Genomic DNA, 22,692 nt, shown 5'->3' on the forward strand with positions numbered 1-22,692 from the left:
TTTTAACATTTTCTGTTTTTATAATAATATTTAATGCTTGTTTTGAAACAATGGCACTCAAAAGAAACTATGATATTTAGGTCAAAGCAGGAGTTGGTCTAACAGAAGAGTGTTAAGTCCAAGGGCACTGCATTCAATGGTAAATATATAACAAATGGGTGAAATGAAGTAGGATGCTAGTGGTGCTCTACTTGGTAGATTAAAGATTTGAGCATAGGGTGGGTGGAATTGAACAGGAACAGGTGGATGTTACAGAAAGAAGTAAACAAGGCTAAAACTGATTATTAATCTCTGAGGCTCAAATGAACACTCCAGCTGAGCTGTTGGGATCGGGGGACCCTTTTGGGAGTATTTTCTGTGTAGCTTTGGGAGACATTTTATCTAATTTCCCCTGTGATTGTCTTTCTGCAGGGCCTTGCTGGAAGCAGGTTGGTGTTAAGTCTTTGAACAAATATATTGACTTCTGTAAAAAGAAAATTGAATATTGTCTAATCCTTGGACTGAGACACTGGTCAAGAATTCTTCCTCTCAGTTCACCTGTGTAACCTTAGCTGACAGACTGTGCTACTGTTGGACCCTCTGATTGTACTATTGCTGCTGGAATGGCAAGAATGTTGGGCGGGATTCTCTGATCCTGAGGCTGTTGACGCTGTTGGAAATGCCGTCGCATTTCCCAATGACGTCAACATGGCCTCAGGATCAGCAATTCTTGCCCCTACAGGGGGCCAGCACGGCACTGGAGTGATCCACGCCGCTCCAGCTGCTGATCCCGGCGTCAACTGGGCGCCGCGGGGTCCACGCATGCGCAGTGGCACCGGCGCCAATGCGTGGATGTGCAGCGGCTCCCTTCTCCACACCGGCCCCGATGCCAAATGGCGCAGGGCTAAAGGGGCCGGCGAGGAAGAAAGGAGGCCCCCAGCCCGAGAGGCTGGCCCGCCGATCGGTGGGACCCATATTTCTGACATATATTTGTAGAATTACACAGAATTTACAGCACAGTATCAGGCCATTCAACCCAAAGCTGGTGTTTATTCTCCACTCGAGCCTCCATCAATCATACTTAATCTAATCCTGTCAGCATTTCCTTCCATTCCTCTCCGCCTCATATGACTATCTAATTTTGTTAACTGCATCTTTGTTATTCACTTCAACGACTCCATGTGGAGTTCCACATTCCTCACTGTTCTCAGAGTAAAGAGATTCTCTTGAATTCCTTGCTGGATAAATTAGAGACTATCACATGTTTATCATCTGTGGTTGTGGTCTCGCACAATTGGAAAAATCTTTATTAATTCTACCCCACCGATCTTCTTCATAACTTTAAAAACCTCACAGTTTTTTCTTGAGAAAATAGTCCCAGCTTCCTACTGATAGTTATGAAGGTGTTATAGGAATTTGAAGTCTGGTTGAAAGTGAATGCAACAAAATCATGGAAGGAATTGACAAATATAACAATCTTACCGTTAATACACTTTACTGGGAGGAGTTAATCTAGGTCAGTGAAGATGTGATGCTAACATTTGGCGAATTTCGTAGTAATTAAATTATTTCGCATTTTGCGTGACTGCTACAACACAAAGGATGTCACCTCTCTGAGAGACCCATATGCGAGACTTAGTTGAGTTGAGTATTTTGCCTGATGTCCTCAGAATGGGAGATTCTGAAAGGATCAACCAGGTCACTGGAGAAATTTCAGAACAATTCCATGAAATATTGTCCAAACATGCATCCTGCCAGATTTATTAAGGGTTATTATCGACTACATATCACATTCCTTTCCAACCAAGAAACCTGTGAATGTGATGAGTTGTGAAATAGGAAAAAATGAACGCTGCTTAAATATTTTAAAGTAGTTTTGTTTTTGAAATGGTGGTTTATGGATTTTTATGTGATATCAATAGCACTCATCTGTGGCCATTTATTTCATAACCTGTAACTTGACAATTCTTTCAATTTAAGCAGAAATGTTAAGGCTGAGCACCCGTGTTGACTTTAATGCAAACCAGTTGAATTGTAATTAACAGTGCCGAGGCATTTTTAGCGAGAAGCAGCCAATTTTTTTACCAGTTTGCCACTATTGACTGGTATTTCCCATGACAGATCGTCTTGTCTGCGTGTTGCCCCATTGGGGCCTCTGCTGAGATGATGAGATTTGTGATGAAACATTTAGAAATCTTTATTAAAAGCTAGGTAAGGTGGGACCATCACGATATTCCATCCATCACAATCCTGTCACTACTCATTGTGACCATGACAGATTATGAGCTCAAGCTCAGAGGTTCTTGAAAGTCAAAAATATTGGAACTTATTTGATCAGCAGCTGTTACCCTTGGAATACTTGAGCCTGACAGATGAAATACTCTTTTCTGGCATTAAATTTTCACTTTCTTCTTATCTCCCTAGTAAAATTGTTCATAATTAATAGAATTTTATTTTAAAAATTATACCTCTTATTTGCCTTCCCCTTCTGTGTCAGGTAAATATCTCTGAGCAGTGTTGTAGTCTGTAGTGGGCCTGCACGGTAGTACAGTGGTTAGCACTGTTGCTCACAGCTCCAGGGTATCAGGTTCGATTCCCGGCTTGGGGCACTGTCTATGAGGAGTCTGCACGTGCTCCCCGTGTCTGCGTGAGTTTCCTCCGGGTGCTCCGGTTTCCTCCCACAAGTCCTGAAAGACGTGCTGTTAGGTAATTTGGCCATTCTGAATTCCCCTGTGTACCCGAACAGGCGCCGGAATGTGGCGACTAGGGGCTTTTCACAGCAACTTCATTGCAGTGTTAATGTAAGCCTACTTGTGACAATAAAGATTATTAATTAGTTGTAGCTTCTGCTCGTACATTATTATCAGCGTTGTTTTATACTTGTCCATCAGTATGATCCTCTCTTTTTAATATCTGTTCTGAATAATGAGCCAGTGGGAGTTGGGAGAATGGATAGGAGCTTGTGGTTAATCAGTACCCAAAGTCTGTATCTGTCATAGCTCAGTGGGTAGCACTAACTTTCTGAGTAAAAACGTTGAGGGTTCTCCATTGTCAGAGGTTGCATCTATTGCTTGAGACATTAAACCAAGGCCGTGTGTGAAAGATCCCAGGTTTCAAAGAATTGCAGGGAAGTTTTCCCCAGTGTCTTAGCCAATACATATTCCTTAAGCAAAATCTCTAAAACAGAGGGCAGGATTCTCTCAGCCTGGGGCTGGGCCAGAGAATCCCCGCGACCGGCACGAATTGCGCCACGCCGCCCCGACGCCGGCACGCGATTCTCCGCAGAGTGGAGAATCGGTGCCGTTGGTGCTGGCATGGTTGGCGCGGCGCCGGTTGCAGGCCGCTCTACGCGGCTGGCCCACCGATTCTCGGGCCAGGATGGGCCGAGCGGCCGTCGTGGAAACGCCGGGTCCCGCCGCCACCGTCCACACCTGCTCTCAGCCGGCAGGAACTCAGCGTTGAAGGATCGGGTGGTGGCCTGTGGGTGGGGGGGAAGGGGGTCCGATCCCGAGGGGGCCTCCAATGTGGCATGGCCCGCGATCGGGACCCATCGATCGGTGGACCAGCCTCACTGTCTCCCGGCCTCCTTTCTTCCGTGCCGGAGTCTGTACTCCTGCGCCATGTAAGGTCGGGGCCGGCGCGGACAAGGGAGACACCGCGCATGCGCGGAAATTGCGCCGGTGGGACTGCACATGCGCGGGTTCACGCTGGACCCACTTTGCATGCGCGCAGCCACCGGCGCCCATTCCACGGCCGGATCAGCAGCGTGAACCACTCCAGCGCCGTGCTGGCCCCCTGTAGGTGCCAGAATTGCTGATCCTGGAGCCGTGTTGACGGCGTCGAGAAATGCGACGGCGTCAACGCTTAGCGTCAGGATCAGAGAATCCCGCCCCAGATTATCTGGCCTTTATCATGTTGCTGTTCGTGATACATAATGGTAAAATTTAAATGGTTAAAAAAATGTTGTATGTACACATTTGCTGTGGTGTTTCCTGCATTAAAAGTACATAAATGATTGTGAAACGACTTGGAATGTCCTGAGATGGTGAAATGCGCTATTGAAATGCAAGTTGTTATTTTCCTTATCTCTTTCCTCACCATGTTGAAATGAAAATGCATTTTACCATCTACAGCTCTTCACTGAATTTACCCAGCACCTCAACACTCAGGAATCCATTATCTCTGTCAAAGAACAAAGAAAAGTACAGCACAGGAACAGGCCCTCAAACCCTCCAAGCCTGCGCCGACCATCCTGCCCATCTAACCTAAAACCTTGTACCCTTCCAGGGTCCATATCCCTCCATTACCATCCTATTCATGTATTTGCCAAGGCATCACTGCTTCCACCACCTCCTCTGATAGCGAGTTCCAGGCACCCACTACCCTCTGTGTAAAAACACTTCCTCGCATATCTCCTCTAAACTTTGCCCTGCGCATCTTAACCCTATGTCCCCTACTGATTGACTTTTCCACCCTGGGATAAAGCCTCTGACTATCCACTCTGTCTATGCCCCTCATAATTTTGTCGACTTCTATCAGTTCACCCCACAACCTCCATCGTTCCAGCGAGAACAAACCAAGTTTATCCAACCTCTCCTCATAGCTAATGCCCTCCGTACCAGGCAACACCCTGGTAAACCTCTTCTGTTCCCTCTCTAAAGCCTCCACATCCTTCTAGTAGTGTGGCGACCAGAATTGAACACTCTATTCTCAGTGTGGCCTCACTAAGGTTCTATACAGCTGCAGCATGACTTGCCAATGTTTATACTCAATGCCCCGGCTGATGAAGGCAAGCATGCCGTATGCCTTCTTGACTGCCTTCTCCACCTGTGTTGCCACTTTCAGTGACCTGTGGACCTGTACACTCAGGTCTCTCTGCCTGCCAATACTCTTAAGGGTTCTGCCATTTACTGTATTTCGTGTCCTTCTACAATGTTCAGGCAGTTAAAACCCAGGTTTGGTGTCATCTAACCTATCTTCCCTTCTACTCTTTATAACTTTGTGCCCCCCTGTGGTATGGGTCTTGTGTCTTTACCTAGGTTTTTAAATGGTTAAAAAAAGGTAACATTTTATGCAGTACATATCTATGTAAAATTCCCACATTCTGACTATGTTCCTACAGTTGTGATAGTCTCGCTTCGACATGATCTTTTCCTTTTTACAGTGCTATTGTCTCTGCCACCCTGAAGTGCTTGATGAAGTTCTATGATTTAATTGATGATGTGAGTAATCATCTGCTGACTTTTACTTTTATCTTCTTTAGTAGTTTCATAGAACCATCATGGAAGGGCAATTTAGAATAATATAGTGGAGTTTTCTTCCTCTTGTCAATGTTCTCTATTGAGAGCACTGACTCCTTGCTGGAGTAATTCCAAATGTTAAAACTGGGATTGATATATTTTGGTTAGGCAATGAGTTACAACAGTGAGGAGTAAAGATGCAAATTAAGCATGGTCTAGTTGGAGGGGCTGAATGGTCTTCTGTTTTTATGGGCAGAATTTCCCCATATTATTTCGGTGTCAGGCACAGACGGAAGATTGGTGTACCTCTCCAGCTGCACAGCCAAGTTTTTATTCCAGATTTTCAAGCATTCCGAGAGAAAAGAAAAAAAATCAATGGGCGGGGTTTTCACTCTCAGTCTGCTGGGGGCAGGCCTGATAGAACCGGCAAGGCCGGCTCCACAGAGATAGGGTGCAATCTTTAGAGGGCATCCCGATCAGCGCTGAGGTTTAACTCATCACCCCCCCCCCCCCCCCCCCCCCCCCCCACTCCACAATCATTGGATTCTCTGCACCCCTCTCCCCCAACAGGGAAGTACCACCGGTGTTTCCCCCGCTCAATGGCCTCAGCATTCTCCCCCCCCGCCTCACACCACACATAATGGGAACACCACCCATGTGGCTCCACGGAGGGCCCAGCCTGGCATTGCACCTTGGCACAGGTTGGCATTGTACCAACCTGCCAGTGCCAACCTGTGCAAAGGGACAGTACCAGGGGACATGTTCCACACTGTCCTTTCATAAAATGTTTGTTTTAGTTCATATAGAAGGAACAAAGCACACGCTGTCTTAATGGAATAAAGATAATAACAACCCTTTCTTTCAATCTTCTAAACTAATTTTTTTTCTTTGACAGGATTTACCAAAGCCACTCAGGGCAAACTTTATTCTGAATGTTGAGACCGAAGAGTTAATTATTACAGCAGGACTTCAGGATCGAGTGGTCCAGGTATACTTCAAATATGAAAAATATAATGGACTGGAGTGAATGAAATTTGAATGAAACAAGAGTTGTCAGTATAATTTGAATGGTAGATCTGGGGTTGGATTCTCTGCACCCTCGCGGCAAACTTGCGCCCGGCGCGGGGACGGAAAATCGATGTTCCCCCAAGAAATGGGGACTGGCGCTGGTTCACCGATTCTGCGGGCTCCGAAAAGCGGCGTACTCAGGGAAAAGCGCTTGCCCATGCGCGGCCTCCGACCCGAAAGTGCGGGGGCCCATGGGCGGGATTCTCCCATCGGGCAGCTAAGTGCCGATTCCGGCGTAAAAGCGGGAATGTTTTACTCCGGCGTTGGCGCCCGTTCCGTGACCCCATTCTGCGGCCCACAGGGGGCTAGCACGGCGCTGGAGCGCCCATGCCATTCCAGCTACCAATCCCGGCCTGAACCCAGTGCCGCGGAGTCCGCGCATGCGCAGTTGGCCCGGCGCCAACTAGCGCACGCGCAGTGGCCTTCTTCCCCATTCCGGCCCCGACGCCAAATGGCGCAGGGCTACAGGAGTAGGCGCGGGTGAAATGAGGCCCCCCGACAGAGAGGCGGGCCCGCCGATTGGTGGGCCCCATTCGCGGCCAGGCCACTACGGAGGCCCCCCCCCCCCCCACAGGCCACCCCTGGACCCTTCAACGCTGAGGTCCCGCCGGCTCACAGGATGTTAGAACAGCGCCGGTGGGATTGGCTTTTTGATGACAGCCATCCGGGCCAGAGAATCGGCTTGCCGGCCTGGGCCGGAGAGTCGGCGCATACCCCGACTGGCGCTGCGCCGACCACGCCAGCTCTGTGGAGAATCGCGGCCCGGCATCGGGGGGTCGGAGAATTCCGCCCCGTATCTGCAGCAAAAGCTGCGAGATTTACTCCGGGTCCCTGCTAGCCCCCTGCAGGGCTGGGAATTCGTGTCCCTTTATTCCAGGATTTTCAGGAGTAAAACTCCACCGTTTTGACCCCGGCGTGGGGACATAGTCCCAATAATGGAGAATCCAGCCCCAGGGGCGTCATTCTCCGACCCCCCGCCGGGTCGGAGAATGGCCGTTGGCCGCCGTGAATCCCGCCCCCGCCGAAGTCTCCGGTACCGGAGATTGGGCGGGGGCGGGAATCGGGCTGCGCCGGTTGGCAGGACCCCCCGCTGGATTCTCCGGCCCGGATGGGCCGAAGTCCCGCCCAGAAATTGCCTGTCCCGCCGGCGTAAATCAAACCTGGTATTTACCGGCGGGACCAAGCGGCGTGGGCGGGCTCCGGGGTCCTGGAGGGGGGGCGCGGGGCGATCTGACCCCGGGGGGTGCCCCCACGGTGGCCTGGCCCGCGATCGGGGCCCACCGATCCGCAGGCGGGCCTGTGCCGTGGGGGCACTCTTTCCCTTCCGCCTTCGCCACGGCCTCCACCATGGCGGAGGCGGAAGAGACTCCCCCCACTGCGCATGGGCGGGAAACTGACAGCGGCCGCTGACGCTCCCACGCATGCGCCGGGAAACTGACAGCGGCCGCTGACGCACCCGCCTATGCGCCGCATTTCCGCGCAAGCTGGCGGGGCAACAAACGCCATTTCCGCCAGCTGGCTGGGCGGAAATCCCTCCGGCGTCGGCCTAGCCCCGACATTGAGGGGCTAGGCCGCCAATGATGCGGAGCATTCCGCACCTTTGAGCCGGCGCGATGCCCGTCTGATTGGCGCCGTTTTTGGCAGCAGTCGGCGGACATCGCGCCGTTGGGGGAGAATTTCGCCCCTGACCTCTGGGGCGAGATTCTCCGACCCCCCACTGGGTCAGAGAATCACCGGGGGCTGGCGTGAATCCCGCCCCCGTCGGTTGCCGAATTCTCCGGCACCGGAAATTCGGCGGGGGCGGGAATCGCGCCGCGCCGGTTGGCGGGCCCCCCCGGCGATTCTCTGGCCCGGATGGGCCGAAGTCCCGCTGCTAGAATGCCTGTCGCGCCGGCGTGGATTAAACCACCTCTCTTACCGCCGGGACAAGGCGGCGCGGGGGGGCTCCGGGGTCATGGGGGAGCACGGGGCGATCTGGCCCCGGGGGGTGTCCCCACGGTGGCCTGGCCCGCGATCGGGGCCCACTGATCCGCGGGCGGGCCTGTGCCGTTGGGGCACTCTTTTCCTTCCGCCTTCGCCATGGTCTCCACCATGGCGGAGGCGGAAGAGACCCCCTCCACTGCACATGCGCGGGGATGCCGTGAGCGGCCGCTAAGGCTCCTGAGCATGCGCCACCCGGCAATGTCATTTCCGCGCCAGCTGTTGGGGCACCAAAGGCCTTTGCCGCCAGCTGGCGGGGTGGAAATCAGTCCGGCTCGGCCGCTCAAGATGCGGAGGATTCCGCACCTTTGGGGCGGCGCGATGCCGGACTGATTTGCGCCGTTTTTGGCGCCGGTCGGCGGACATCGCGCCGATTAAGGAGAATTTCGCCCCTGGAGTCAGGCGATCATGGGCTGGAATGAGTGGATGATAGGCAGTGCCGACCTTGGCTAATAATAGAGCTCTAAATCCTGAACAAATACCAGGAAATTCTGAATATGTCTAAAGTATATCATTACAGTCTAATTTTAATATAATGATATTTTTAATATAAATATCTGTTGACCAAAAGAATGATTTATGACAAAATTAGGTGACTATTAAATTGGCACAAATCAGGGGCGAAATTCTCCGGAAACGACGCGATGTCCGCCGACTGGCGCCCAAAACGGCGCCAATCAGATGGGCATCGCGCCGCCCCAAAAGTGCGGAATGCTCCGCATCTTTGGGGGCCGAGCCCCAACATTGAGGGGCTAGGCCGACGCCGGCGGAATTTCCGCCCCGCCAGCTGGCCTGGCCCGCGATCGGGGCCCACCGATCCGCGGGCGGGCCTGTGCCGTGGGGGCACCCCCCGGGGTCAGATCGCCCCGCGCCCCCCCAGGACCCTGGAGCCTGCCCACGCTGCCTTGTCCCGCCGGTAAGGTAGGTGATTTAATTTACGCCGGCGGGACAGGCAATTTATCGGCGGGACTTCGGCCCATCTGGGCCGAAGAATCGAGCAGGGGGGCCCGCCAACCGGCGCGGCGCGATTCCCGCCGCCGCTGAATATCCAGTGCCGGAGACTTCGGCAACCGGCGGGGGCGGGATTCGCGCCAGCCCCCGGCAATTCTCCGACCTGGCGGGGGGGTCGGAGAATGTCGCCCCAGATGTATCATTAGCATGATTTTCAAATTGGCATGCCCATTTATTCTTCAAACAGAAGATATAATCTGTCCTCCATTCTGGGATTTGAGAACATAATTGATGCTGCGAATCAGTGCAGCACTGAGGAAGTACTGTCTTTTCAGTAATCTTTAGATGAAATGTTAAATCGTGACCAAACCCATCTGTTCGGAATGTATTAAAATTCTGTAGCACTATTGAATGTCACGGCAGGTGTTCTGCCTACAGGTGTAGCTGATATTGTTACCGCAACCAACACTAGTTAATATCTGTTAATGGTGATTTGGTCTAACTATTGGATTGTCATAAAACCCATCTGATTCACTAATACTCTTTAGGGAAGGAAAGGTGTTGTCTTTACCTGATCTGGCCAAATGTGAATCCAGACCCACAAGAACGTGGTTGACTCTTTTTAAATTCTTACATGAAATGTGTGTGGTAATGCCTTAGCCAGCATTTATTAATGTTCATCCCTAGTTATCCTTGAGAAGGTGGTGTTGAGCTACCTCTGCTGCCCATTTGGTGTGCAGAGACCCACAGTGCTGTTAGGGAGGGAGTTCCATGATTTGACCCGGCGACAGTGAAGGAATTGGTGATGTAGTTCCAAGCCAGGATGGTATGCAGCTTGGAGGAGAATTTTCAGATGGTGGTGTTCCCATTCGTCTGCTGCCTTTGTCCGTTTAGGTGTATTTCTGGGTTATGGGTTTGGAACTGACTCTTAAATGACTGATCCAGTCACTCATTTGCCACAAAGGCAATGCACCATCACCTTCAAAAAGGATCATTAGTGATGGGCAATAAATGTTGGATTTGCCAGTAATGCCCTCGTCCTGTGAGAGGTAAAACACCGACCAAAAACAGGCTAATTGGTCATATTTCTTCCTGCTGATTGAAGGATCTTGCTATGTGCAAAGTGGTTGGTCCATGTGGTAATATTCACTGTGGAAAAAGTAATACTTTGTTGGGTTAGATTGAAGGTGTTATTTGGAAATATGTTGTCACATTAGTCAAATGTGAAATTTCTTTCTTATTTTAGGTTTATGAGGGACTTGTTTACATGGATTTCAGCAAGGAACAGATGGAGAAACAGGGTTATGGTAAGGGAACCTTTTGAAAATGGATAGATTTGTCTTACGTGTCATCAGAAAGTCTATAAGATCACCTCATTTGGCTACAATCATCTTCAACTTATCATTGATAAGACATTGAGCGTGATCTACTTGAATGAGAAGAGTCCCATAGCACGCGATTAGCCGAGAAACACTCCACCATCGAATGACCATTCAGGTAGATCGAGGGCCTCAGCAGGGAAAGCGCGGCCAAGGCTGCATCTAGTCTCTTTTTCTGCACTGCGGAACTCTACCAATTTTAAATGGCATCCCGGTCTCTCAACTCCCGAATGCCCCCCCTCAAGCCCCAACTCTTTTTTAAGGGGGTCTTCGGGGGCCCCCCACACCCACAAAGGGCACCCTCGGGCCCGATTCCCTTTGCATGAAAAATGGCAACCTGTCACCCTGGTAGTACCCCTGCCAGCTGGCAGTACCTCTCGACACCCTGGCAGTGCCAGAAACCACCAAATGGCAGTGCCAGTGCCCAGATGGCACCAGCAATGCCAGGGTGGCACCCTGCACAGAGGGCAAGCACCTGGGGCCTCTGATCCACTGGGAGATCCCCATGACTGCAGTTCTGTCTGGTACCCGTTTGTGAAGACCAGCACTGAATGGCACTCACCCAAGGTCTCCAAGGCAAGAGGGTTAGACCCCACGCCTTGGTTAGATCTTGGGAATGCATTTTAGAGTGAGACTAGTTGTCCCATTCTAATATGCAGATTTGCCTGAAAGTGATCCCTCCCACAATGGATGGAATTCACATCGTGACATCTCGTTAGTTTGCATTAGACCTCATGAAGCGTGGCGAGCTAGGTGGATCCCGGAAGAGGGTAGATTTCACCCATTATGTTTGGCAGCGCGAGTGTGTTTCACTGATAAATATTACAAAGTACACTCAGCACAGAAACAGACCAGTCAGCCCAAAGGTCCATACTAGTTTTGCAGCTCCACCTCTCTTCATTGAACCCTATTCCCCTTGAATACAATATTGACTTATAGGGCAGCACGGTAGCATAGTGGTTAGCACAGTTGCTTCACAACTCCAGGGTCCCAGGTTCAATTCCTGGCTTGGGTCACTGTGCGGAGTCTGAACGTTCTCCGCGTGTCTGCGTGGGTTCCTCCAGGTGCTCCGGTTTCCTCCCACAGTCCAAAGATGTGCAGTTTAGGTTGATTGTCCATGCTAAATTGACGTTGGTGTCATAAAAAGTTAGGTGGGGATAGGTGGAGGTGTGGGCTTAGGTAGGGTGCTCTTTCCAAGAGCCAGTGCAGACTCGATAGGCCAAATGGCCTCCTTCTGAACTGTAAATTCTATGATCCTATGACTTCAACCATTCTCTTTGGTAGTGAGTTCCACATTTTAAGCACTCTCTAGATAAGGAGAATCCTCCTGAATTCCCTTTTTATACCATCATATACCATTATAGCACCTCCTACCCAAGTTCTCGGGCGAAATTCTCCCCCAACGGCGGGATGTCCGCCGACTGGCGCCAAAGACGGCGCCAATCAGACAGGCATCGCGCTGGCCCAAATGTGCGGAATGCTCCGCATCTTTGGCGGCCTAGCCCCAACATTGAGGGGCTAGGCCGACGCCGGAGGGATTTCCGCCCCGCCAGCTGGCGGAAATGGCGTTTGTTGCCCCGCCAGCTGGCGCGGAAATGCGGCGCATGCGCGGGAGCGTCAGCGGCCACTGTCAGTTTCCCGGCGCATGCGCGGGAGCGTCAGCGGCCGCTGTCAGTTTCCCGTGCATGCGCAGTGGGGAGAGTCTCTTCCACCTCCGCCATGGTGGAGGCCGTAGCGGAGGCGGAAGGGAAAGAGTGCCCCCACGGCACAGGCCCGCCCGCGGATCGGTGGGCCCCGATCGCGGGCCAGGCCACCATGGGGGCACCCCCCGGGGTCAGATCGCCCCGTGCCCCCCCCCCAGGACCTCGGAGCCCGCCCACGCCGCCTGGTCCCGCCGGTCAATACCAGGTTTGATTTACGTCGGCGGGACAGGCAATTTCTGGGCGGGACTTCGGCCCATCCGGGCCGGAGAATCCAGCGGGGGGTCCCGCCAACCGGCGCGGCCCGATTCCCGCCCCCGCCCAATCTCCGGTACCGGAGACTTCGGCGGGGGCGGGGGCGGGATTCACGGCGGCCAATGGCCATTCTCCGACCCGGCGGGGGTGTCGGAGAATGACGCCCCTCATCTTTTGCAAAGGATATTTATTTATTTTTGTATCTCCTCCATCGCTTCCCTGCAAGCAGTTTCTAATCTTATTTTTTTAGATATATTGCTGCCATGAGTCATTCCCTGACTACTTGTCATTCATCATCAAGGAGTTCGGATGCACAAAGATTGATGACTTTAATCTTATTTTGTGATTCAGTCCAGGAGGCATGTGCTGATTGCTACAGCGGAAACTCCAGACCTACACAAGAGCAAGCAACACAAGACACAGTTGTTGAATAAGTTGCAATTCTTAGCAATCTTATGACAGAGCAATTCTTGGAACCCATTACAAATTTCTACCATTTAAGTCATTTGAGATGCCTACGTGCATTAGAAAGTGACTGATGTCCGATTTACTTGGACTGTAAATTAATCAAGTTGAGCAGTGACCCCAGACAAATCAATGAGCATGTTATGGCTTTAAATGTATCGAGTCGCAAGATTTTTCAGGCAAATCAACTGTGCTCAGATACATTCCCACATATGAAAAGGATCTACTGGCCAATTCTACCTGTCCCATAGTGTTAAAAATGTTTATGAGGAAGATAACAACGACTTCAGGAAGACGCAGACAGGCTGGAGGAATGGGCAGATACATGGCAGAGTAAATTCAGAATACAGAAAGAAAGGCTTGCATTTGTATGGTATGGCACCTTTCACAACCACCGAACTTTCAAAGTGCCCTAGAATTAGTGAAGTAGTTTTGAAGAGCAGTTACTATGGTAATGTAGGTAGCCAATTTACGCGTAGAAAGCTCCCTCAAACAGCAATGTGATAATCAGCTCAAATGTTATTACGATTTTGACTGACAGATAAATATTGTTTGGGACAGCGGGGATAACTCCTCCGCTCGTCTTCAAAATGAACCTCATGGGATCTATTATGTACAGCTAAAAGGGCAGACAGCGCTTCGGTTTAACGCTCATCTGAAAGATGGCACCTACAATAATGCAGCATCCCCTCAATATTGCATTGGAGTGTAAGCCTTGATTTGTTTGTTTAAGTCTTGGAACTTCTGAATCAGAGGCGAGGGAGCTACCAGTTGAGCAATAGCTGACGCCTAATTCCATGTTAATTTGTAATTTAATGCAGAGAAATGTGAGGTGATACGTTTTGATAGGAAGAATGAGGAGGAACAATTCAAAAAAGAAAAATAGAAAGACTTGTATTTAAATAACACGTTTTATGACCACTGGAAACCAGCATTGACAACCTAAATGGTACAAGTTTAAAAGGGGAGCAAGAACAGAGAAACCTAGGATGTTTGTGCACAAATGTTTAAAACTGGCAGGACAGGTTAACAAAACAGTGAATGAAGTAGTTGGACGATGTAAGTCAAGTACAGAAGTCTGGAAGTTATGCTGAATCTATGTTTAAATAAAGGTTTGGCTCGAGCTGGAGTATTGTGTCCAATTCTGAGCAACACACTTTCAGGAGAGCAGGGAAGAGATTTACGAAGCATTTCAGGGATGAGAGATTAAATTTAAATGGATAGACTGGAAGCTGGGATTGCTTTTGTTAGCGTGGAGAAGGTTAAGAGAAGGTTTGATAAAAGTGCTTTCAATCATGAAAGGTTAGATAGAGTAAATAAAGAGTAACTCTTTCCATTGAGCTGAAGAGTTGATACCAGTTGACACAGGTTTAAGGTGACTGGTGAAAGAACCAAAAGATAATTTTAGGACTTGGATTGCACTGCCTCATAGCATGTTGGATGCAGCTTTAATAGTTGTCTTCAAATAATAATCTGTGTTAATGTAAGCCTACTCACTATTATCTCAATAATAGTGTGAGTAGGCTTACATTAACACTGCAATGAAGTTACTGTGAAAATCCGCTAGTCGCCACACTTTGGTGCCTGTTCAGGTACACTGAGTGAGAATTCAGAATGTCCAATTCACCTAACAGCACGTCTTTCGGGACTTGTAGGAGGAAGCCGGAGCACCCGGAGGAAAACCATGCAGATCCGGGGAGAATGTGCAGACTCCACACAGCCAGTGACCCAAGCCAGGAATCAAACAGGTCCCTGGCGCTGTGAAGCAATAGTGCTAACCACTGTGCTACCGTGCAAGCTGGATAAATACATGAAGGAGAAAACAATGAACTTGAAGCAGGGTGGGTGATGGAGTGGGACTTAAGTGGATTGCTCTTTAAGCTTGATAGGCTGAATGACCTCTTTCTGCACAGTATTATCCAAAGATGTGCGGTCCAGGTGGGGTTATGGGGACACAGAGATAGGTTGGGGGAGTGGGCAAGGGTAGGGTGCTCTTTTGGAGAATCGGTGCAGGCATGATGGGCCAAATGGCCTCTGTGGTGTTGGGTGTTCTGACACACAGAAGAGCCAACACAGTTGCATATGGTACAACGCTTCTTTATTTAAACTCACTATTTACAACTTGGTCTTTGCACTCTGCACGTGGGGGGCTCCCTGCTTGTGGTGTTTCAACAGCTCTTTCTTGTTTCCTTCTCCCCAGACCTACTGACCTCCAGGTGTCGTGCTCGTGCTTTTTATGTGGTTGGTGTTCTTGTCTGTGATTGGTTGTGGTGTTGTGTGCTCTGATTTGCCTGTTAGTGTGTCCATCATGATGTGTGTGTTTGAATATCATGACATCCCCCCTTTTTACAAAGATATGTGCCTACGTGGTAATAAATATGATCGTGACGTGAGTGCATCTAAGAGTGTGTGTGTGTCGTGTGCAGCATGTGTCTATGACGGAACTATGTACATGGGGCGATGTCGAGTGCGTCACATGAATCCAGTTGTACCATAACATAACAGAAATGCGAACGAGAGAAGAAGAAAAAAAAATTTGAACAGTTGTCCAGTCAGACGACATCTGGAACGATAAACAACAACAGGTTATCATGTAAAATTGTCCAACTTATTAAACATATGAACTGTATTATAAGTCCATTCTAATGGGTTTGCGACGAATTCGGGTTGACCGCCTTAAGGGTGGATCAAGAACCACCGGCTGCTGTGCAGGCATGGCCATGGGTGGCGATGGAAAGGGCGTGATGTGCGGCAGCTCCACAAAGTCATCCTCGGAAGCCTGTTGAGGATCTGGCGTGTTGTGTGGCTGTGAGCGTGGAAGTCGGCGAAGGGCGCGCCGATTGCGGCGACGCACGGAACCATCCGGCATGCGAACCAGGAACGAGCGGGGAGCCACTTGTCGGAGGACTTCGGCCGGTGCTGACCAGCCACCATACGGTTGATGGACGCGTACTTTGTCTCCGGAGGACAGGGGGGGCAGGTCCGTCGCTCGTGTGTCGTACCGACCTTTCTGGCGATCACGCTGCAGTTGCATGTTCCGAAGAACCGCCTCATGGTCTGTTGTCGGTGCCAGGACGGAAGGTACCGTCGTCCTGAGGGAGCGACCCATTAGTAGCTGCGCTGGCGAGAGGCCCGTGGATAACGGGGCCGATCGATAGGCCAGCAAGGCAAGGTTAAAGTCCGATCCGTCATCAGCCGCCTTGCACAGGAGCCGCTTTGCGATGTGGACACCCTTTTCAGCCTTCCCGTTCGATTGTGGATGCAGAGGGCTGGATGTCACATGAGTGAAACCATATGCTGCGGCAAAGGACGACCATTCACGGCTGGCAAAACAAGGTCCATTGTCTGACATGACAGTCCTTGGAATGCCGTGGCGAGCAAACGTTTCCTTGCAGGCCCCAATGACTGCGGACGACGTCAGATCATGGAGAGGCATGACTTCCGGGTAGTTTGAGAAGTAGTCTATAATAACAATGTAATCTCTGCCGAGCGCGTGAAATAGGTCAACACCCACCTTCGCCCAGGGGGACGTCACCATCTCGTGTGGTAGAAGTGTTTCCGGAGGTTGCGCTGGCTGAAACCTCTGACAGGTTGTGCAGTTGAGCACCATGTTGGCTATGTCTTCATTAATACCCGGCCAATATACCGCCTCCCGGGCCCTTCGTCTGCATTTTTCGACGCCCAAGTGGCCTTCGTGTAGTTGACGAAGAATCATCTGGCGCACACTGTGTGGAATGACGATCCTATGCGATTTCATAAGGACCCCGTCTATATTGGTGAGATCATCTCGCACATTATAAAACTGGGGGCACTGCCCTTTTAGCCACCCTTCCGTCATGTGGCGCATCACTCGCTGCAGCAGAGGGTCAGTCGCCGTCTCTGCGCGTATGTGGGCCAGACAAGGATCATCAGCTGGCATATTTGCTGCTGTCAGAGTCACGTGTGCCTCAATTTGACGCACGAACCCCTCCGCATCTGGTGGTGTGCTCACTGCTCGGGAAAGAGTGTCCGCCACTATGAGTTCCTTCCCCGGAGTGTAGATCAGTTCAAAATCGTACCTCCTGAGTTTAAGTAAGATGCGCTGGAGGCGAGGAGTCATGTCGTTCAGGTCTTTGTTAATGATGTTGACCAGGGGGCGGTGGTCAGTTTCGACCGTGAATCGTGGCAGGCCATACACATAGTCGTGGAACTTGTCCAGTCCAGTTAACAAGCCCAGGCATTCTTTTTCGATTTGCGCGTAGCGCTGTTCGGTAGGGGTCATGGCTCGTGAGGCATACGCAACCGGGGCCCATGATGACGTGCTGTCTTTTTGCAGGAGTACCGCTCCAATACCAGATTGGCTGGCGTCTGTTGAGATCTTTGTAGGGCGAGTCGTGTCAAAGAAGGCCAACACTGGTGCCGTGACCAGTTTGTGCTTGAGCTCCTCCCATTCCCGCTGATGCGACTGGTGCCAGTTGAATTCCGTCGATTTTTTTACGAGATGGCGCATGTTTGTTGTATGAGAAGCCAGGTTGGGAATGAACTTCCCAAGGAAGTTGACCATGCCCAGGAATCTTAAGACAGCCTTCTTATCGATCCACTCCTGTACCATGTGGTGTTGGGTGTTCTGACACACAGAAGAGCCAACACAGTTGCATATGGTACAACGCTTCTTTATTTAAACTCACTATTTACAACTTGGTCTTTGCACTCTGCACGTGGGGGGCTCCCTGCTTGTGGTGTTTCAACAGCTCTTTCTTGTTTCCTTCTCCCCAGACCTACTGACCTCCAGGTGTCGTGCTCGTGCTTTTTATGTGGTTGGTGTTCTTGTCTGTGATTGGTTGTGGTGTTGTGTGCTCTGATTTGCCTGTTAGTGTGTCCATCATGATGTGTGTGTTTGAATATCATGACAGCCTCCTTTTGCACTGCAGGGATTCTATGACAATACATACGCTCCTATCCTTTCCAGACACAATACATACACTCTTCTATCCTCTCCACACACCCTGGGAGATGCACCCCCCCCCCCCACCCCCTCAAAATCAATGCCAGTTCAAAATTTAAAAAAACTGAACAAGCCCCCCATTATCTTTTTTCGCAAAGCATCACCTTAAACTCACCTCTTATGCAAAATTATCTCCATCCAAGACAGTAAACAGATCCAGCTCTTGCTTGAAGGAATAGTGAATCAGAGTCCACTGCATGAGTCGGGAGCCTGCTCATGTTCTCATTTTTCTGGAAATTCTAGTCCCCCCCCCCCCACCTTGCATGACTTGTAAGCTTGACCCCAAGTCTTGACAAAATTATTCAGTTAAATATCTGGTTATCATTTTGTAAATCTCGATCAAACTACCTGTAAGCTATATATGCCTCGTTTGTCAACAATTAATGCTATGTGAATAGAATAGAATTTTAAAGGAACTATGCTGCATGTGAATGCAAAGCATGCTACAAACTGCCATGGTGCTTTTACCTTGCTGTACCTTTTTAAAACCATGGGCAATTGTCAGGGTGACAATTTGGAGACAAAATATGCATGTTTTTCCCATAACTTGCGACTATTGCTACTGCAAAGGAATGCTATGGGAACGGGTGTAGGCCTTTAGCCCCTCGAGCCTGTCATACTACTCAATGAGATCATGACATTTGTATTGTAACTCCATCGTCCCTCAATATCACAAGTAGCAAAAATCTAGCAATCTTCAATTAGTAACTAGTAAATAGTGAAATGATTCACCCGTCATAACTGGAATTTGATCAAGTTAGTTATGCTGAAAGGCCACTCCATAAGCCTGGATAGATCAAGGGGTGTCCTCCATCTCCCAGCAATATTACCTGAATTATAAACTCCTGCCATATAGTAAACAGGTTTGCTTCATAGAATGACTTGGCAATTAATATTCCAGAGGAAGAGACATAAGCAGACAGGCTTCAGGTGGAATATCAGGCCCTTAAAGAGAATATAACAGTGGGTACAATGTGGATCCAGCTACCACAAGAAGTAGTTGAGGTGAATAGCACAGATCAATTGAAGAAGTGTGAGAGAAGGTTGGGCCAAATGGCCTGTTTCTGTGTTGCTATATAATGTAACAGGTGGGTATGCAAAAGCAGCAAGAACTTCAATGAAAGCATATTTGGGACCAGGTCACTGTTTCATAAATTCCCATTGTTACACTACAGCCCCATCACAGAAGAGCCCAACCTACAATAACCTTTTTTCTAATGTCACTATTCCTTCTTGTATATAGCAGCAATAGTTGAACATATGGCTAGTCCAGTCAAAGTAAAAAGGGTCAAGTTTTTTTAAAAGTCTCCAGTTTATTAATCGTTAAGAAAAGTTCATTATGGCCAAGGTCCTGGCGATTAGAATTGAGGACTGAGTATCGGAGGTGATTGGGGACGATCAGACAGGGTTTGTGAAAGGCAGGCAGCTGACAGCTAACTTGAGAAGATTGCTTAATGTGATCATGATGCCCCCGACGGGCAAGGAGGTGGCGGTAGTGGTGGCAATGGACGCTGAGAAGGCCTTCGACCGGGTGGAGTGGGGCTATTTGTGGGAGGTGCTTGGACGGTTTGGGTTCGGGGAGGGACTGGTTAATTGAGTCAGACTATTGTACCAAGCCCCAAAAGCTAACATTAGGACGAACAGGATAATGTCAGATTATTTCAGGCTACATCGCGGGACCAGACGGGGGTGCCCACTCTCCCCGTTATTGTTCGGCTGGCCATAGAGCCATTGGCGATGGCGTTGAGAGCTGAGAAGGGGTGGAAGGGAATGACTAGGGTGGGGGTGGAACATAGGGTCTCTCTCTATGCGGACGACCTGCTCCTGTACGTGTCGGACCCACTGGCCAGGATGGAAAATATACTGGAAACATTGAGGAAGTTCGGCCGGTTTTCAGGGTACAAATTAAATATGGCCAAGAGTGAGACGTTTGTGGTGCAGGCAAGGGGCCAGGAGAATAGACTGAAGGAGCTGCTATTTAAGCTGGTGGAGGAAAGTTTCCGGTACTTGGGAATACAGGTGGCACGAGACTGGGGCAGGTTGCATAAGTTAAATTTGGCTAGAGTGATGGAACAAAGGAAGAGGGAGTTTCGGAGATGGGATGCACTCCTGCTGTCACTGGCGGGGAGGGTGCAGACTGTAAAGATGACAATCCTCCCTAGATTTCTGTTCATCTTCCAGTGCCTCACGATTTTTGTCCCACGGTCCTTCTTCAAAAAGACTGGCAAAATCATCATGAGCTTTGTCTGGGCGGGAAAATCCCCGCAAGTGAAGAAGGCGAATGCTTGAAAGGAGCCGCAGCGAGCGGGGACTGGCATTGCTGAGTCTGATCAACTACTACTGGGCGGCTAACATAGCCATGATAAGGAAGTGGATGGTGGGTACGGGGTCTATCTGGAAGCAAGTGGAGGTGACTTCGTGCAGGGGCACCAGTTTGGCAGCCCTGGTCATGGCTCCCCTACCGCTGTCGCCGGCCAGGTACTCCACCAGCCCGGTAGTGGGGGCGGCCCTGCGGATATGAGGCCAGTGGAGGAGGCATGTAGGGGAGGTGGGTCCGTCTGGGCTCCAATATGTGATAACCATCGATTCGCCCCCAGGGAACATGGATGGAGGGTTTCGAACATGTGCGGGGGTGGGAGGGTGGGCAATATGTTCCTGGAGGGGAGCTTTGCGAGTTTGAGGGGCTTGGAGAAGAAATTTGGGCTGGTAAGGGGAAATTACTTTAGGTACTTACAGATGCGGGACTTTGTATGCAGACAGGTCCCATCCTTCCCACGCCTCCCGCCAATAGGGATCCAGGACAGAATAGTCTCTAGAGGAAAAGGAGGAGAGGGTAGAGTCTCGGATATCTACAAGGTGCCCAAGAAGGGGGAAGAGTCCCAGACGGAGGAACTGAAACTCAAATGGAAGGAGGAGCTTGGCGGGGAGATGGAGGACGGGCTGTGGGCGGAAGCCCTTAGTATGGTAAACTCAACCGCAACATGTGCCAGGCTCGGCCTGATTCAATTTAAGGTCGTTCACCGGGCCCACACGGTAGTTCAGATGAGCAAATTCTTTGGGGTAGAGGACAAGTGCGCTAGATGCGCGGGAGGACCAGCGAACCACGTTCACATGTTTTAGGCATGTCCTAAGCTTAGGGGGTACTGGGAGGGATTTGCGGGGGTCATGTCCCGGGTGCTGAAAACAAGGGTGGTGATGAGTCCAGAGGTGGCAATTTTCGGGGTTTCGGAAGACCCGGGAGTCCAGGGGTAGAAAGAGGCAGATGTTCTGGCCTTTGCTTCCCTAATAGCCCGGCGGCGAATACTGCTGCCATGGAGGGACCCAAAACCCCCGAAGACCGAACTATGGCTTTCGGACATGTCACGTTTTCTGGGTATGGAAAAAATTAAGTTCGCCTTGAGGGGATCTGTACTGGGGTTCGCCCGAAGGTGGCAACCATTCATCGACTTCTTTGCGGGAGAGTGAATGGCGGCGGAGGGGGTGGAATGGGGGGTGGGGGGGGGAGATTTGAGTACAGTAGGAGGGATAAATAGGCAGGAAGTGTCTAGGGGAGAGGAGTGGGCATGTGCAGTATGGTTTGATTGAAGTATTGGTTTTATATTGATGTTTGCACAGTTCTGTTATCTGAAACTGTTTACAATGCCCAAAAAGACCTCAATAAAATTGTTTTAAAAAAAAAGGAAAAGTTCATTATTTCTTTGCTTCATTTTTAGGAAACAGTGTCAATAGTAAGGCTAGCATTTATTACCCATCTTAGTTGCCCTTCCGAAGATGGTGTTGAGCTTTTTGAACCGCCGAAGTCCATGTGGTGAAGTAGCTCCCATAATGTTTTTGCATCCAATAACGATGAATGAATTGGGATATAAGTCCAAGTCAGGAATTGTGTGTGATAGTAACTTGGAAGTGACACTGTTACCATGCGCCCACTGCCCTTAGTTTTCCAGGTGATTCCAGGAGATCACTGGTTCGATGAGGTAGTGTACTCATTCCTGTGTTTAAGAAATTTTCTTTTCTCTATTTTTAGGAAGCTATATTACCATGGATATAAGCTGTTCACCACATTTCTGGCTTGCTTATATGGGAGATCCAAGTGATTCTGGAAAAATTCACAGTAATGTGAGACAAAGATGGCTCAATGGTTAGTCGAGACCAGCGCAGGCAAAATAATATTGTTTTTATTTGCTTTGTTATCATAGAATCCCTACAGTGCAGAAGGAGGTTTGTGTTATGCACAAGAGGGCAGCACGGTAGCATTGTGGATAGCACAATTGCTTCACAGCTCCAGGGTCCCAGGTTCGATTCCGGCTTGGGTCACTGTCTGTGCGGAGTCTGCACATCCTCCCCGTGTCTGCGTGGGTTTCCTCCGGGTGCTCCGGTTTCCTCCCACAGTCCAAAGATATGCAGGTTAGGTGGATTGGCCATGCTAAATTGCCCTTAGTGTCCAAAATTGCCCATAGTGTTGGGTGGGGTTGCTGGGTTATGGGGATAGGGTGGAGGTGTGGACCTTGGGTAGGGTGCTCTTTCCAAGAGCCGGTGCAGACTCGATGGGCCGAACGGCCTCCTTCTGCACTGTAAATTCTATGAAAGCACCACAGCATCCAGCATAACTTTAATAGTGGTAATGTCTCTTTAATGGACCAGTAATCCATGGGGCCAAGTTATTGCAGGTGGAATTTAAATACAATTAATAA

General features: G+C 50.0%; 1 protein-coding gene across 2 annotated transcripts in view; it reads left to right on the plus strand.

Annotated features, from left to right (window-relative positions):
• The window catches only part of LOC140398154 (uncharacterized), a 56,443-nt gene that overhangs the window by 21,516 nt on the left and 12,235 nt on the right, over positions 1-22,692 (plus strand). For both annotated transcript variants that reach the window (XR_011937428.1, XM_072486476.1), the window contains exons 9-13: positions 412-428; positions 5,144-5,201; positions 6,115-6,207; positions 10,465-10,525; positions 22,026-22,139. Coding sequence is in view for 1 of the 2 variants with exons in the window: in XM_072486476.1 (XP_072342577.1) it covers positions 412-428; positions 5,144-5,201; positions 6,115-6,207; positions 10,465-10,525; positions 22,026-22,139 (343 nt within the window). In the remaining variant the exon portion in view is untranslated. The remainder of the gene's footprint in view (positions 1-411; positions 429-5,143; positions 5,202-6,114; positions 6,208-10,464; positions 10,526-22,025; positions 22,140-22,692) is intronic.

The sequence above is a fragment of the Scyliorhinus torazame genome, chromosome 21 (assembly GCF_047496885.1).
Source record: "Scyliorhinus torazame isolate Kashiwa2021f chromosome 21, sScyTor2.1, whole genome shotgun sequence".
Lineage (NCBI taxonomy): Eukaryota > Metazoa > Chordata > Chondrichthyes > Carcharhiniformes > Scyliorhinidae > Scyliorhinus > Scyliorhinus torazame.